The sequence below is a fragment of the Athene noctua genome, chromosome 6, assembly GCF_965140245.1.
Source record: "Athene noctua chromosome 6, bAthNoc1.hap1.1, whole genome shotgun sequence".
Lineage (NCBI taxonomy): Eukaryota > Metazoa > Chordata > Aves > Strigiformes > Strigidae > Athene > Athene noctua.
Window position 1 is genome coordinate 34,164,014 of NC_134042.1, and position 17,441 is coordinate 34,181,454.

The following is a 17,441-nucleotide window of genomic DNA, read 5'->3' on the forward strand; positions in this document are numbered from 1 at the left end:
ATACAAAAATCAGGCCACTTCTGCACCACCTCCACATTCTTAATCCTGATGTTTATCATTAACTAGGTGTAATACTCCCACTCCCAGTTCTTAAATTTCCACAGACAGGTGGTGGCAAGATTTTTACTTGTGACCTATAGCCTCTCCTTTAGTCTGCAACTCCATGAAAAAATGACAGCATTTCCATAATCTAACCAAAGTTTGAAAAAAGTGTTAGAGGTTACACTCAATTATAAGACTGCACTTCAACTTTCGGGCTTCACATACATGGGGAAAAGCACTGATATATGCTGGATGGACCTGCCCAAGAATGGCAGTGGTGGTCATCTCTATAGTGAGTCTTCTCAATTTGTGGGCAAAATGCCTACAGCCATCAGCAGTGGAACTGCTGACCCCAGTTAAGGGGCAAGGAAATTCCATCTTAATCCAGGGACAAGAGAAGCACACAACCATTTTTCACTTCCTTTGTTTACTAAAAACAGAGCCAAACTTGCTTCATTAGAGCTGCTACAATGGCAGGAGCAGCAAAAGCAGAGACAGCTCATCTTTGGTCAGACACATTCCAGCCCCCTGCTTCCCTCCAAGGTGTATCTGTTTGAGAAATAGTCCTTGACTTTAAGGGAAGAGCCGTAGACCAGAGGAGAAGATGGGGCTAAGCAGCAGAGAGGCATTTTTTGCATCCCTGCTCACCCAGAAGCACTCCAGCCAAGGAAGATACAATTCCTTTGTTTTCTGCATCACAAAGAGACAGGTTTTCCTCCTATTTCTACTGTATATTAGCTATAACCTGAAATCTGATTCTAGAAATAGAATCATTAAGCTAAGAATCCTTGAGGCAACTATCATCTAATACTATAATTCCGCCTGGTCTACCAATATAATGAAAGGGTCTTAAGGGAAGTAGCTTCCTTCCACTTTAGGTGGGCATGGGTCTCAACAAAGTACTCACACCTTTAGCCTTTTCAGCACGGAGTGGAGGATATGCCATCCTCTCCCTTAATTTTCATCCCCAGGAATGACAACAATATTCCATAAACATACTGTATAGAACACTCAACACATGCTTTTCCCTGTTAAGTGTGATATACTTTATCTTAATCCTGGTAAATACTTTTAAAAGTTTATACACAAAAACATGAGAAGAAACAGTTCGTATCATTCTAATCAAAATGTTTAGAAGAACATGTGGATGTACAACTACATATTGACAATGGCATACCTGGCTTAAGAGCAACCCAGCCACCCTTTTCTTGTTGGTGCATCCATGCTTTCCAGCCTCTTGCTCCTTTTTCTCCAATTCGTGGTTCTCCACTATCCCAAAAGGGTTCAAAGAATTCCACCTGTTGTTTTAGGCAGGGGGAACCAAAACAAAACATGAAGAACAATAATTTTTGCTGATGTACAGACACTATCTGGGTCAAATTAGGTTTTCCAGACACTATAATCACTTATCTGGGTACAACTTCTGTATCTGAAGACTTTGTTAGATGCTGCTTAAGCACCAGCAGGAACAACCAAGTACTTTAATTAAGCCTGTGGCAGAGCAGGACTATCACCAGCTCTTCTCATTAACATAAAGGTTGTTTTTAAAAGGTATTGGGCTTTGAAGAAAGCAATAGACTTTTGTGCCAAATGTCCTATACAGAATCCTTCAAGGATAAGGATCCAAAGTTCCCAAGATGTGGCTTTCAGAAACCAAATCTCCCCTCATTCCTATTTTCCATGGGACCATGAAGAATTTGACTAATGGAATGATAACTTAGACAATCATACACCTGTTGTCAAATCAAAATGTTACAGCTGGACATAAATATGACGAGATTGAGGACAAGGGGAAAAGATCAGTAAGGCCTTTCATCTCTCAAGTTTCAGGGTGGTCAACAACTTCAGGGCACTTTCCAGTGAATCAGAAGTCCAGGGTTCTAGTCCTGACTGCGTCACTGCCTGTATGCAATCCGTTATCTTTAGATTCACCAATACCTCCCCTCTGCTTTGTTTATATTTAGCTCTAATGGCCATCTCTCTTTCATTATATGCTTCTGCTGTGTACCAAACCTTGGCTTGGACATTGAGATGTGACTGTTAACCCAAATATTAACAATAAAGTCTACTATAAGAAAAATCAAGCATCAATCTATCAGAAAATGCAGAGCCTACAGTAACTGCAAAATATAATTCTGCTCTCATAGATTTATTCTTCGCTCCAAGTGAGAAAGTTAACTGTGAAAACAGTACGGAAACAAGTAATTCAAGACTGAGTCATAACACTTCTGCAAGAGGGCAGAATGTGCGATCAGCTGTAAATCTGGCATTTTCCTATTTTCAAGAACTGTACTTTCCAACCTAATCACTGTCCTTTTAAAATGAGGTTCCTTCCCATCCTGTCTTCTTAAGAGTTTTTAAACATTACAGATAATCTTGCAGTTTTTCAAGTGATTGGAAGTATAACTTGAGCTTTATCTGTGTAACTATATCGAATCTCCCATCCTTCATGTTAATTATAATTAACTCTAAATGTTTGGCTCTTAAAGAGAACACCACTATTATTTAAACTGTAAGACTGCTCCAGTGGTGGGTAACGGCATTAATCTAGAGAGCAAAAAAATGAAATCTCAGCACTGGTTTTTGGGGAAGGAGGTGAGGTAATAGAATGAAAATGTCTGTCTTCTGTGGTAGCTCAGCTACCTAGCTGGTGGGCCTTCCCACCACACATTAAAAAGGAAGCAGCTCCCAACAACCCAGTGGGATGATGCTACACTGGCAACAGTCCACTCTAAATATTAATTTATTACTATTGGGGTGCACACCTGAGCAAACCAAGAAAAAAGTTATGTAGTACTTTAACAGAATAAGCTGAATGGAATCTCATGGGTCAAATAAAAGATACTTTAAAGTATGAAGGTGTTCTTAATGTAGACATCAAAGAATTACTGAAAACAAAAGATAATGAAGAACCTAAAATATGTTTGCAAGAACTGTCTAGAAGAGAAAGAGTAACAAAACAACAGCAGTTGTAGGGAAAAGGAGCAAGGGAAGTGCTAATTAGACACATACATTGGTCAGCTGGCTCATTTTCTCCATCTTTAATTAGTAAAAAGACATGAAATGACTGGTTATCACACTTCTATAATATCTATACAGTAGAAGCAGGCACCTGACATGTTGTGCCAGAGGACCCACATGCATTTTTCCAATGCAAGCATCATCTTGAAGAACCACAAAATTGTGATTCAAAATATTTCCTTATGTCCTTAAAAAATTAATCAATGTTTTTCTGTTACAGCATTCTCTGTAATGCACAGGACATACACCCATTTAAATGGAAATTGCTACCTGTCCCCTTGTTGGCAGATCTTTTACACTGTCAGGTTTAAAGAAGGTGAAGTCCATCAGAGCCTGGAACAAAGACACTGCTTTCTCAGAATGGCCAGCCTGTCTCAGGAAGTGGCACTGCTGAATAAATATAGCTGTAAAGAAGATAAAATTTTAATATTTCAAATAAATTTTGTTGTAAAGAATTTTATTACAGCCCACAAATATACAAAAGACACACATGAAGTGCTGTAAAGCATAATTGTTTTTGGAACAGTATCAAACTCCAAGACACAGGGACTAAATAGCATAAATGCATGTCAAAATTGTTGAAGTTTTACTTTAAGACCTCCCACTTCAAGTGCACCAAAGAGATGACTTTCTATTCGTGTGACACATGCACTGCGCTTGTTGATGGATAAAAATGATATGCAATGGTCCCAACTTCAGTTTATCCAACACCTGTCAGAGTGGGTCATAGCCCTCTTTGAAGATGCTGGGCATTATTACAATTCATACAGTAAGTGATTACAACAAAAATCCTTTTTGCCTCATTATTGCATGACATAGTAACATTGGTAATGTGTTGGTAATATACATACCATATTCATTCCAACTGTCATTCCCGTTTTATCTTTCCCTACATAAGAACTCAGTTAGAGAAATCCAGTCTTTTGGTCAGAGTATTACTGCTTGAAAGTAGAGACGAGCCCTATCCCTTGCTCTTCAACAAACTATTTCGGTAATCACTGCCATATCCGTACCACACGCTGAGCCTCCAGTCTCAGCTTAAAAGGGGAAGCAAAGCCCCAGTTTTTCTAGTCATGTATTTGCAACAAGAGTCTTAAATGAAAGAGCTGGAGAAATAACAGGTATTATAAACACCTCTTTTATTAAGCAGTTGAGGACAGAGATTCCATTGCTCCAAATTACACTCAAATCTCAACAAAACAGTGGCTGTTCGAAAAACAAATTAAGTCATAATCTTCACTGGCTTGCAAAAAACCCCAAGACCCATAAATCAAATCATTATTTAGTTTTGAAAACATTCATGATAGTTTTGAAAAAAGTTCTTCAAAAACTATTGTTTCTTTACTAAATGCATTGGCTTTGGAAGGTTTTAAACAATCAAATATTTAAGTGTCTATATACACACATGTAACAACATAGGTTAATGTCAGTTACTTCTAATGATCATCTGATTTTTTAATAGTAAGAAGTGGCAAATGATATACTCGTTTTACCTGTATTCAGACTTACATCAGATGTATGCACATAAAAAAATCTGAATTCAGCTAGAATACACAAACTAGGCATTTCATCCAATTTTTCTGCAATGATTGTTTCTGGTAACAAAGACTCTGAGATTTCTGAACATATTTAAATCATAAAAATTTAGTATATAATAGAATCTTTCAAAGTATTTTAACCAATTTAGACACTGTGTCCAACTGACACTGAAAGAGTTGTCCTCTCCTAGTTTCTCAGCTTCAAACAGATGAACTTTGATTAAAATAGTCTGAATGTAGAGAATATCTCATCAGGACTTGCTGCCAAACTGGAGCCAAAAATAAATTATAGCATAAGATCTTCTGCATGATAAAAAAGAAAAATACTTTTTAACAAATGCAAAGATCAGCATTTTCTTTGTGGTAAAAGCTGAAAACAGCATGAATACATACTTAATTCAGCCCATGACTCTGACACTTCCGCAGCTGAACTGACCTAGAAGATAAGGATGTTTCTCCCCAGACAGCAGGTTTGAGAAATAGGACTCCCTTTCCACAGCAAAATTTGAGAATGTTTACATTTATTCACTTTACATTAATAGTTCCTAGTATTAAAATCTTACAAATTATCTCAAAATTAAAGTAAAAACTGATCCATAACTTTAATTTTTACCTGCTTTCTTAAATTTCATGTTTTAAAAAAACCCCACCTATTTCCAAGCAGATAGTACTGTGTACTGAATTGAACACTAGATGGCACAGTCCACCACTATTTAAAATTAGCTCTTAAACTCATTAGCAAAGGCCAAAGGTTGAAGTTACAAGCCTACCATACATCTACACTGTTCACCTCATAATTCATTTGGGAAACTCTGCATATTTATCTTCACGAACAATTTGGTAATATTCCTAATAAGTACACTGACAGTTCAAATTCAGCCCAAGAATTAGATAGCTAAATCACTAAAAAAAAAAAAATCTCAGATTAAGAAGTCTCCCCACTGGAAATTTCTCCACTACTATCATTTGAATTCCAAAGAGGAAAAAAAAATAATCCAAACGCCAAGCCCTAAACAGTGTTCATAAACAAATCACTATAGTCTTAATACAGAACAAGAAGACATTAAGAGTGGAACAGAAACACAAGCAAACTTGAGTTCATTTTCATCTTAACCTATTTATAGACAATGACAGCAAACAAGTATTTTGAAAAATGCCAATCAATCTAATAAAGTTAAAGCTAGATCTAACTATTCAAGGAACTCTATTTTTTTAAAAAATCAATTTTCTCATAGCAGTTGACAAACAGTATTTAATGAGACAAATATGTTCTGAGAGGGAAATGAAATGAAAGAAAACCTTCCTGTTTGAAGAAATAGATGCTGAATAAAACATGTACTGAGAATCATTCATTGTGGTTAGTGTACAAAGTGACTGAAGTCTTGGAAATCAGAGACAGTAGAAGCAATTAGAAGCTAACAGGCAGTACAATATCCAGCTGCCAGCACTTTTTCCAGTGCTTGATCCAAGATGAATCAACCCAAGACCATAAGAGATCTGAACACCTGAAACTACTTTGTAACCCAGCATCTCAATCTGTAAATCCAGACTGGATACTGTGTAACAGCTCAAACAGCAGTTACAAGACTTGGATAAAAAGAATGGACTGCTTCCTAATAGTCTCCTCTAGATTTAAAAATAAATTTTTAAAGGAAAAACAAACATATTCATGGTGACACTAATATATCCTCCTCCTCAGTGTATTTATAGATTAATAATCACAATGACCACCCGAGGCAGAGAAACTATACTGAAATAGCATAGGTTAAGTCATTTAGCTCCAAATAAATTTAAAACCCATGCCAGAACTGAGCACAAACTCATTTCTTACCTAGATCCAGTCCAGCATCCTAACCATCTGACTAATTTTCCTTCCAGCAGTAATTATACATGGTAAATACATGCATACAATAAATACAAAAGGTATGATCACATGGTATTACAGTTTAGCATTCTTCATCTAGGAACTGGGATGCTCATGAAAATTTCACATCAGACTTCCCATGTCCCTCCTCTTTTCTGAATTAAAATAATTAACTATAAAACTTTTGAACAAGAAAGAGTTGTCCTTTTTTTTTTTTTAAATAAACATTTTTCAAAGATAAAAGCGCATCTCTCAGTTGCTGGCTCCAATTCTCCATCCTTGACATTTGTACTGTAAATCATTCAGAGCATTAGTCTTTACGGGATGTTATATCACAGACTCACTTGGGGAAGAAAAACATCTGCTATATCTGTATTTGGTTGGAATATCTGCTTTCATTCTCAGCTAAGAAATCAGGATGGCAGGCATTTTGAAGAGAATAAAAACTTCCCATAATACACAGGAAAGTCTATTCTTATTGAGAATGCAGTCAACTCCTATGAAGACCCTTCAGCCCATAACAGGAAACAGAAAGAACCTTACCTAGCATAGCTTCTTCTGTGCCAGGCAGAAGAGGATGTGATACCATGCTGCCATCTTGTACAGCTGCCAACGTAGTCAAACATTTTCCATAGAGACTATTGATTTTTGAAACAGAAAAGGTAGTGAACTGACTTTGACAGAACAGAAGATACTTCTTCCACAGCTCTGGATTATTGGGATGTAAGAAAATTAGCTTCTGCCACTCTTTGATTAAAGCTGGTGGTTCCCAGAATTCTGTGCAAAGCTTCAGCCTGGCGAGTTTCAGATCAACATTACCCGGATTGCTTTCAATTGCCCTCTCTAAAATGGCCAGTTTCTTTTCTAAGATTAACTTCAGTGATTTTCTTCTTATTTCCTGCTCTCCCTTACTGGCATATGGGCTAGGTCCTCTCATTAGTTCATCCTTAAAACAAAAAGAAAAATCATTATAACATTAGGAATAATCATCACTAGAATCACAAGAAGAATGGTGACATCTGTGAAGATGAGTTAACAGCTCATTTTTCACCAACAGAAGACCTACAGTCCTAAATAAATGAAACTACAACATAACGTTCATGTATTTATTACGTATAATAATCAACCAGGTCTGTCAGAACACATACCTGAAAAGAAACAAATTCCATCCAGGCATTAATATCTCTTGGGTTTTCTCTGACTTTCTTGTTATGTTCTTCTACTTTTGCCATTAGAACGGAGTTAATCTTTATTCCAGGCTCTTGAATAGTTTGTTGTGCATTTACAGGCTCATGGTCTGCAATCCTGCCCTCTTTTCCTTGTAGCCACACTGTAGTTGATGTATCATAAATCCCAAGAGGATTTACCTCCATTGTGTCAGAAGGATCATCAGTTTCCACTTGGAAAACTGGTATAAAAGCAGCTGGGTGAGATGGACTTTTATTGCAAACAGGAATCCCATCTGTGTTCAGCATCTTCACGTTGTTCTTTGTGAAGTAGCGCTCAGGTCGCTTCTGTAATTGCTTCCTTTTTGATGCAGAACTGTCCCAAGTTATACACTGTTTCTTTGCATCTATGCCAAGACAGGACTCTCCTCTCCTTTTATATCTTACAAGGAAAAATACAATTAAACATATTCTAAAACATACATTAGAAAAGATACCGCCTTTCTGAAAGAAAGCACGGAAGAAATACTTTAAGTGAAGTTGATCCAAATAATGTATGCATAAACCTTCAAAAGCATAAGGACTTGGTAACTTTCTCCTTATTCAAGAATTTAATTTATATATTTTTTTCAGTGTCATCAGAACTTTTATTATCATACTAAGCTTCCTGAGACAATATCTGTCATACCCAGCAGGCGAAAATATTTTTTTCCTCCTATCATTTTAAGTCATGTAGACTAACTTGAGGAAAGAACAAACCATTACTTAAGACTACTTAGTTTATATTCTTTTAAACTGAAAAATCAGACACCAGTACTCCAGTCTGGTAGTATCTTTCTGTATCCCTAAGCATTTTATATGCCAAGAAGTGGGCACGGGGGTGGAGAGGAAAGAGAGACCACATTCATAAAGGCCACAATAATCCTACAGATTAATGAAAACACAATCTTAAAATATTACCAAGAATGTCATTTTAGTGGCAGACATAGTGATGTACAATGCTAAAGTAACATTTTTCATCTCAACAGCTGGCTAACAAGCCGAAGGTGACAGAAAATTGGAATGGATTGTAACCAGGCAATTTTACTGCAAAGGTATACATACACTACAAAAATAAACCCCTTAAATCCTCCCTCTTCCACAAATACATTTTTTTATATAGTAAACAATTTTCCTTGAGAACATCAAGAAATAAGTGTACGTACATAATGCATGAGCCCAGTGTAGCCCTTTTAGATGGGCTTCTCTGTTGATGTGAAGAAATGTTCTGAAGGGTCATCATAGTACCTGTAACCCACTAAGAATGTTGAATATGCAATTTCATCTACACTCATTTGAAATGGAGCAATGCACGACAGATACCCTTTGGGACAAAGTCTGGGTGATTTAACACAGAATTTGTTTGCTAAGAAAGTACCTATACAGGTTTTTTTGCAAGGATATCAAACTACTCAAGTGAACCTCTTGACAGATTCAGTATGGAATAATCAGTACCTTCATTTTCCTTTCAGACACAGAAACAGAGATCAAAAAAAGCACTTGCCCAAAGATGATCTGTAACAGAATCTGGGATTTCTGACCTCAAAATCATGCTTTTGAATCTGTCCCATGCTGCCACCTCCAGATGGCAGTTCCACAAGTTCACATGCCTGCCATCTACCATACAGAGAATGTTTTTAGAAAAAAAAAAAAAATATCACGCACTTTATTCCTATTATTTCATGGTATCTTTTGCCTTTTAAAATATTTATGCCCAACGTAAAGTCAAATTTTGAAAGAAACTATTCAGTTACCTTATTTTCTCATCTTGACATAAAATTTCACAGCCAGACTTGAGTTAATGAATCTTGAAATAGTGACTCTGTGATAGTTTGAATACCAGTAGAAACCAACATACTGTACCTTGCTATGTCCCCTCGATACAGAGATTTGTAGGCCCAGTTTGCAGGGTCTGGTTTCTTGTCTATTCTGAAGGTTTCTGCTGTGAAATCCTGGATATCATCAAGCCAAACAAAGCGATTGCTGGTAAGATTTGACGTTTTCTTATCTAGACTGCAGAAAAATAGAAGTATATTCTAAGCATTAGTGCACATACTCAACATTTACAAAACCCAGGAAACACTGCATTTCTGTATATATAATTTGCTTAGTCATGGTACATGACTTTGTTGCATACATCCATTATTGTAAAGTCAGTCATATGCTCAGAAAAAAACAGTAAGAAATACACTAATAGCACTATCAAAACAAAATACAAACACTCGCTCCTCTTACACTTCCGAAAATTGGATTTATGATTATGAAAGGCAATAACTAAATTTAACCAATCAGTTGTTCAGCAAACTATAATCTAAAAGCCATATATATATATTACTACTCCTAAAATTTACTTTTGTCTTAGTAAGATGCTACAATTAAGAAAAAGAGGAAAAGCACAGCCAGGTATGTCAAACCTGAATACTCAGTGCATTCACAGAACCTCTTTTACTGCTCAAAGATCATGCTAGTCACTACGCATCTATTTTCCTGTTCCACAGAAAATGACACCTCCACTAATTACACAGCACTTTAGAGCTCCTGGAATTAACAAAAAAAGATCTAGCAAAACAATTTCAATTGTTTAAATAACCATCTACATGTATCATGAGCAAGAAGTATGAAGCATACAGCACGGAGCAATAAATGGCTGGACATAAAAAAAATGTTAAATTGTACAACAAACTTTGTCTTAATAGGAAAAAAATGAAATGTTAACTCTGCGATGAGGAAGTTATATTACAAAGCAAACACAACTGTATATTAAGACTTTTGCATTAATTAAGAATGATGTTTAACGCAGTCCTTCTCCAAACTCTCCCAAAAGAAGATCCATCAAAGGAGAAAAGATGCTTACAAAAAGTCAACGTAAGCCTCTACATGTCTTTAAAAATAAATTTAATTACACCATACCATGCTTTATTCTGCACAACAGTATTTCACAGAATATTTTAGTCACAGTTTTTCAAATATGATTAAGCAAGTGGTTCTAATTCTATTTTCATTGCTTTGAATGCAGGTTTAGTCATATACAGCTTAGAAAAAAAGCTGGTCATTTAATTAATAAAGTTGGAGAGACAAGTACAAGAACACGATGAATTTACACCTTGCATAGTATTAATAAATACATACTTTGCTGCTGCTTCCTTTTCACGATTTCTGACACTTCCTTTGGCCTTGTCATTGATGTCCTTAGTGTCCAGATCCGATTCACTGCTACTGGAGTCTCCTTTGATTTTTTTTTTGGTCTTCTTATAGTGGTGATGTTTTTTCTTTTTCCTTTTCTTACTTGACTGTTTCAGACTCTCATCTGTATCACTTTCCCCTGACAACTCTGATCTTGAAGTAGTCCTGCTTGGAAACAAGTATATAAATCTCTATATAACTATATATCCAAGTAGCAAAACTGTAAAGAAATACCAGCATAAGAAAGTTCAGAACTATTTTACACTTTACATTTATTCTCCCTGCATTTTTGGAGAACAGAATTAGCAGCAACACATACAATGGAAGTGATATAAATCTGCATTAAATAACAACTATGTTTATTTCTTCAGATGCTGGAATTACTGACAACCAGTCTTCAAAGATTTAATAGTCAAAGGCATTTTGATGTGTGATCTGTATAAATATTCACCTATTATCATTGCCAAATTAAAGAAGATGACTGAGCTGATGAAATTTCCTGACTTTGCTAAGACAACTTAGGTCAAGCTAAAAGGATAAGAAATCTTTCAGGGTGACCTGCAAAAGAAAAAAATCTGCACTTTTTTCCCTTGTTTCTTTATGATTTACATAAGAAATATCAAAAAGATACTTCTAAAATCGCTTCCAGATTAGAAAGTCAAATCTCACCATCAAGGAACAACTTTTGATGACTACTGAATTAATGTTATCATATATATATATACACACACACACACATAATGTAGTAACAAACACTGACTTACTGACAGATCACAGAAAGGACAGATAATTTTGGCAAAACACATGTATGTCATTGTACATACTACATAGACTCTCATACTTAACAATCAACTGAAATAATGGAGGTCTTCTTTAACCCTTAATTAAAGCACGAGCTCTTTTTAAACATTTTTTTTCTGGAATCGTTCAATAAAAGAAAGGTGTCACAAGTCTCAGTATTTCTAATATGCCATTAAAAGAAAATGCAGTGTTTCAAAAGCAAGGCACCTCAAAAAAACCCCCCACCTTACACAATTTATTTAAGGGCACTAAGAAAAAAGAAGCCACGGGAGAACCATTAAAAGGCCTTTTAAAACAAACACACATACTCCCCCAAACCATAAACACAACCCAATCTCCCCCTAAAACCACTATGTTGGAATAATTAGTTTTTACTGAACTGAGAGCGTACCCTAGTAACAGACAAAAAGATCAAACATTTCTCTGTACTCTATTTTTTGACAAATTCTTTCTCAAAGATTAATTAAATATAATGGGTACTATGTCATTCTATCTGAATGGTAATTTGTAAATTCTTTAGTTTTATGACATTAAAGTCCTGAAAATATTTGAAGAAATAGAAGCAGAATATATGACTGATAAGCAGAACCATGACTGCATTTCAATCACACAATACATGTAAATGCAAGAATAAGTATACAAAAAGATGTATTCAGCTGAGATTGTAATAACAAAGTCATTCTCTACCATGACCACCAACAGTCATTGTAAACATAGGCACTTGTATAAAACGATTTTTGAACTTGGCAACTGCAACTCAATTCCATTAATAATTAAGTGCTACTTATATAGTGCAGATATGCCAAGTATAGCAGCTATTCTGGCGAAGGTATTAAAACTAGTTCCTCAGCAAATGTGGCTGCTTAAAGCTCATTTCTGTAAAAGAATATAATCACCCGCTTCAGTGATCAGCATGTTCTACACAGCCACGCAACCCGACACGTGTAATATTTCATTAAACCACACCTTCAACTAGATTTTGAAAAGCAAAAAACGCAACTGTGAAATGGTTGACTGAACTGGTTTCCACAGAGAAATCACAAAGATGATGCTTAATCTTTACATTATTTCAAGGGTCACTTAAGACATTCAAAAGCTAATGAAGAATCATGATCACTCAGTCTCCTTTCCACTCCAAAATAACAATGATTTTAATGCAGCTGTGAGAAAAAGAAAATGGGAATGTAATTGCATAAGTATAATTTCTCATTATTTTAAGTTAAAAGACACAGAAGCATTATTCCCACTTTTATATATGACTCAGTTCAGGCCTTTTAAAATACTGAACAGTGGAATGAAAAGCAGCCCTAAAAGCTCCAGATTCTGGTCTCAAATAACAAAATATAAGCAGGACAAAAGAAAGGGGCTATTTTAAAAGATACTGAAGTATATCCTACCTTATTAGTGGTGACTTTTCAGGGACGAGATTTGCAACTTCTGTAGTGCGCTGATGCAGCAACAGTGCATCTTCCGTAGAGAAGCTTGGGTTACTAAGCCAGTCCAATTCTGCAGGTAAAGAAAAGCATGAGATCAGTACAAATTAGCTTGCTGGGCTTTTTAAAGTTTGGGGTTAATCTAGTCAGCAGACAGCCAAATTCACAGCAAATGTCACTAAATCGTGTAATAATTGAGCATATCAGAAAGCAGTTCATGAAATTTCCATTTAGCAGAACACTAGGTTCTAATGAGGTAAAATATTTAGGAGCTGTAATTTGCCACTGACATCAATCAAAGCTTAAAAAACCCACTGTATAATAATACTTAAAAGTTTATACTAAAAGCAGATAATGTGTTTCATATATTGCTATATACTTAAAAAAACCCAAATCTGTCCAATATTAATCTTCACCATGTAAGTCAAACTTTATATATTTATACATTGTATAAATGTTATATATGCATAATTAGATAAGATCTTCTAATGTATCTTCATGCGGCTTACATTATATATTAATTATAATGATTATATTCAATCTATAATATAGGTATTTACATATTTAAATGGTAAAATCGAAAAAATTACAAGCAAAAGGTATAGTTAATGAATGCAATACAACTTATGCAAACTCGCAAAAATGTACTATACTCACTGTATGGAAAATATTTTTAACACTGTTTTAATGATGGGGACGCCCATTACTGACAAGAATACTCAAGTGTTTTATACAAGGTCAAAACAGGTCACTGGATTCTCAGTTCTCTAACCACCAAAATCCCATTAGATTTTTAAATAGTGTGAAAAAAAGGCTAATTGATGCTAATTTTGATGTATTAGTCAGCATTAAGCATTCCGTATCTAGACCTCAGCCATTTCAGTCATCAGATAAGACCAGATACTGACAGGATGTGAGGAGGAATTTTTTGCAATAGTCTTACTAACATTAAAACTTCTGTAACAATTTTCAGAGAGTCATTTCTAGAATTTTTTTAAGTATGTGAAATTTTCTAACATATTAAACAACAAATGTTATTTCACATAAGCACAAAACTTAACAGCAGCGTCTCTGGTGCCAGACCACAGGAAACAACAAAAAGGAACAAATTTGCTCTCCCTGCCTGTTCTCCATGCTCTTTACAACCATTTCCGTCTCGATGTTCTTCCTGTCACACGTTTGTCTTTGTGCTTTTGACTACACTGACCTCTAATTCTTAAATAGAATGAACTCATTGTCTGACAAGCCATACATCTCTCCTCCTTCTAAAGTATTTCTTTCAGACATAGCTCTTCACACCGAAATTCTTTCTTCTGCCTCATGTCCCCGAACTGTTGTCCACAAAAGGCTTTAAAATGGAGCAGGCTGCAAAACAGTTTGTTAAGTTAAATTCGTCAAGGAGTACATACAATCAAGCAAAGCTCCAGTTTGCGTTTCCCAAGAAACTGCCCCTGCTACCAAAGGCCCCATGGGGAGGGCCACCCTCCCTGCTGGCTTGTCTTGAAGCCTCCACCTCTGTGCAGGAAGAATCCACAATTCACGGCACTGTCAGGACCAAAACACACTTCCCACTAGCACCCCGACCAACACACTGCAAAACAACTGCACACACCACTTCCCAGCTCACTAAAATGTAGAATCGAGACTGAAACATAAAAATCCAGCTCTGTAACATACATGCATATTACTGCCTGACAATCAGAATCACCAAACCTAAGGCAAATACACTACCCTATTTTATAACAAATCAAAAAGAAATTTTTCTTTCTCCCTACCAGGAAAATGCTTATATATCAATGTAAAATTACAATAAAAATGGAAACCTTAAGACCATGATCTTTACTTTCCTATTTAAAATATGATAAAAATCTACTGTTTAATTTAAATTAATCCACCCTGGCACCAACGCCTTCATTTTGAGTATGTGTCTATGATTCTAAAACTGTAAATCTACCACAAAGCATTCTTCCAAAACCTTTGGTGAGCTTAGAAGAGAAAGATTTATGCTGGATAATATCCAAGCAACTTTCACTTGCCTATCAAAATAATTATTCAGCCTGCTGGGGAATAAAGTGTTATGCAACAATAAATTAATTTCTTATTTTGATCCTGTAAGGGATGTATTAAGAACCAACCTAAAATCATAATTACTTCTTAGAAGAATTGTATTTAGTATTTTCCATTAAATACCAAAATGTTCCTCACAGATAATTCTGTAACCATTACATACTTAAAACACACAGGATTTAAATAAATTCATACACCTAACTACTGCATAATCAAATTGGAGTTAATAATTCAATACATGTCACACAGTATACCAAGGGCTGCTTTTTACCTGAGATTTGAGGTATATTTATTAAATGTGATATTGATTTAAAAAATTATCTTCCTTATATTCAATTATTTCAGTTCATTTTGGTAACGAAGACAGGGTGTAAAGGAACACAGGAGCAAACTGCAACCCTACAATGAGTTTCCACTGGTCACACTCTGGTATTCCTTATACAGAGATAAATTCAGTGAAAGTACAATGGTCCAGAACTCTCCAGAATTCAGCAAATGCAACTAAACTGTACATAAAGCCTTTTATTTATTTACAGAAATAAAGAAGATACTTAGTTTCCTCAAAAAAAAAAAAATCTTTGTTTTTTGCGTTGTATTACCCATCTCCACCTACCAAAACAGAAAGATTTACTCGTTGAGAGAGTCTCTTGTGTAAAAATGTATCACATAACAGAACAAAACTATTAGCCAGACAGATCTCCTTTAAAATTATTATATCTATTTGAAAGATATATAAAACTTACCTAATTTGTCTTTAGCGAGATCTCCAATAACATACTTCAGCACTAAGATATTCTCTATAGCCTTGGAGCTTCTCTTCTTTTTAATAAAATCTTGTTTCCCTTTGTAATGTGCAATACATCATTTACAAGTATTATTTTTTGGTAAAAATAAATTTATAGTAAGGTAGTTCTGTATTGATGTAAGAATTATGGTTCAAAAATCACCTGAAATATATTAATACTAAAACTCATGACACTTAAAACACTGTGTTATGTTGTGGGTTGTTTTTTTTTTTAATAAGCTCAAAAGGCAGAATGATGTTAAATAACTTGCCTTCAGTCACACGGAGTTGTTGATGACAAAATTCAAAATTCAAGACTTACAATATTCAGACTATTAGGAAAAAAGTCTAAGATGCTTAACTTTTCAGATCTTGATCTAAGGTCTTTTAAAATGCTGCATGCATCAAAACAGGCTTTTCATTGATTTCAAAAGCATACTATCAGGTCCTCCAAAGAGTAATGCAAACAGTGCATTTTTTTAATACTTTTCATCAGTGTAAACACTTTAGATACAGACCAGCCCAAGCCAGGAAAATAAAACGTTTGTGTACAAGTACGCTAGATTTTAGAACCTCAAGCATTACAGCACTACAGTGCCAAGTAACTTCCAAATGGACATACAGATCCTTAGCAGCACTAAGAGCTTCAGCCTTAAAAACTGGGAAAAAAAAAAAAAAAAGGCAACTGATACATTTCTTTTTAAAATGGCATTATTGATCACATTAACAGAAAAAAAGGAACACAGAAGAAAATAAACAAAGAAAGTAGTAAAGCTCCAGCTGTTTTAGAAGACAAAATAAAGCATGGGTCTGACCAACCATATAAATTTCCCTGAGGCACAAAACACACTTTAAAGAGGCTACACCTGAACCGGCAAAGAGTGGAAAGCAGTTATCTTTATATTTCTGTTTAAAAGGCTGTTCCAAGACCAGAATCACATTCTTAAATAAAGAGTTGGAAAAATTTTTATTCCCCTCCTTTTCCCAGCAAATTAATCCTGCAGCTCACAAAAGGGTGAATGAAGCCTGGATTTCTGAGTTCTGTCCTCCACCCTTTACACTCCTCACTGCTGCCACAGCTTCAGGAATTATCTGGGTTCTCTAAACCCTTCTACGGTACTTCGCCACATCCCTTAATTATTGGCTGGCAAGAGGCAGCCTGTGCTGTGTCAGATTGTGATCTCTGAAGATGTTTATTAGTTGGCTAATGTACAGACGCTCATTGCCAAGCCCATCTATCCTGGTAACAGTTCAATTCATGTTACAGCCTCTCTTGCAGCAGTGGCACTTTATCTAGATTCATCTTTCCTAAACAAACATAGATTTTCACAGACCTCCTTTACTTTTACCATTTCTCTCCCCCACCACAACAAATTCGACTGAAAGGGTTAAAACTCATGAGGAAGAAGAGAGATATTGAGGAACTAGCTGGCAGACAGATGCATAGCAAGCATGCATGAAATCCATTTCCATTGAAAATTTGCCTTAAATATAGCAAAATAA

General features: G+C 35.5%; 1 protein-coding gene across 1 annotated transcript in view; it reads right to left on the bottom strand.

Moving 5' to 3' along the window:
• The window catches only part of NRDE2 (NRDE-2, necessary for RNA interference, domain containing), a 33,654-nt gene that overhangs the window by 12,368 nt on the left and 3,845 nt on the right, over positions 1-17,441 (bottom strand). Inside the window, exons 2-8 of the mRNA XM_074908531.1 lie at positions 13,052-13,160; positions 10,800-11,018; positions 9,534-9,683; positions 7,614-8,073; positions 7,009-7,411; positions 3,334-3,467; positions 1,220-1,340 (exon numbers count right to left, since the gene is read on the bottom strand). Of these exons, the coding sequence (XP_074764632.1) occupies positions 1,220-1,340; positions 3,334-3,467; positions 7,009-7,411; positions 7,614-8,073; positions 9,534-9,683; positions 10,800-11,018; positions 13,052-13,160 (1,596 nt within the window). The remainder of the gene's footprint in view (positions 1-1,219; positions 1,341-3,333; positions 3,468-7,008; positions 7,412-7,613; positions 8,074-9,533; positions 9,684-10,799; positions 11,019-13,051; positions 13,161-17,441) is intronic.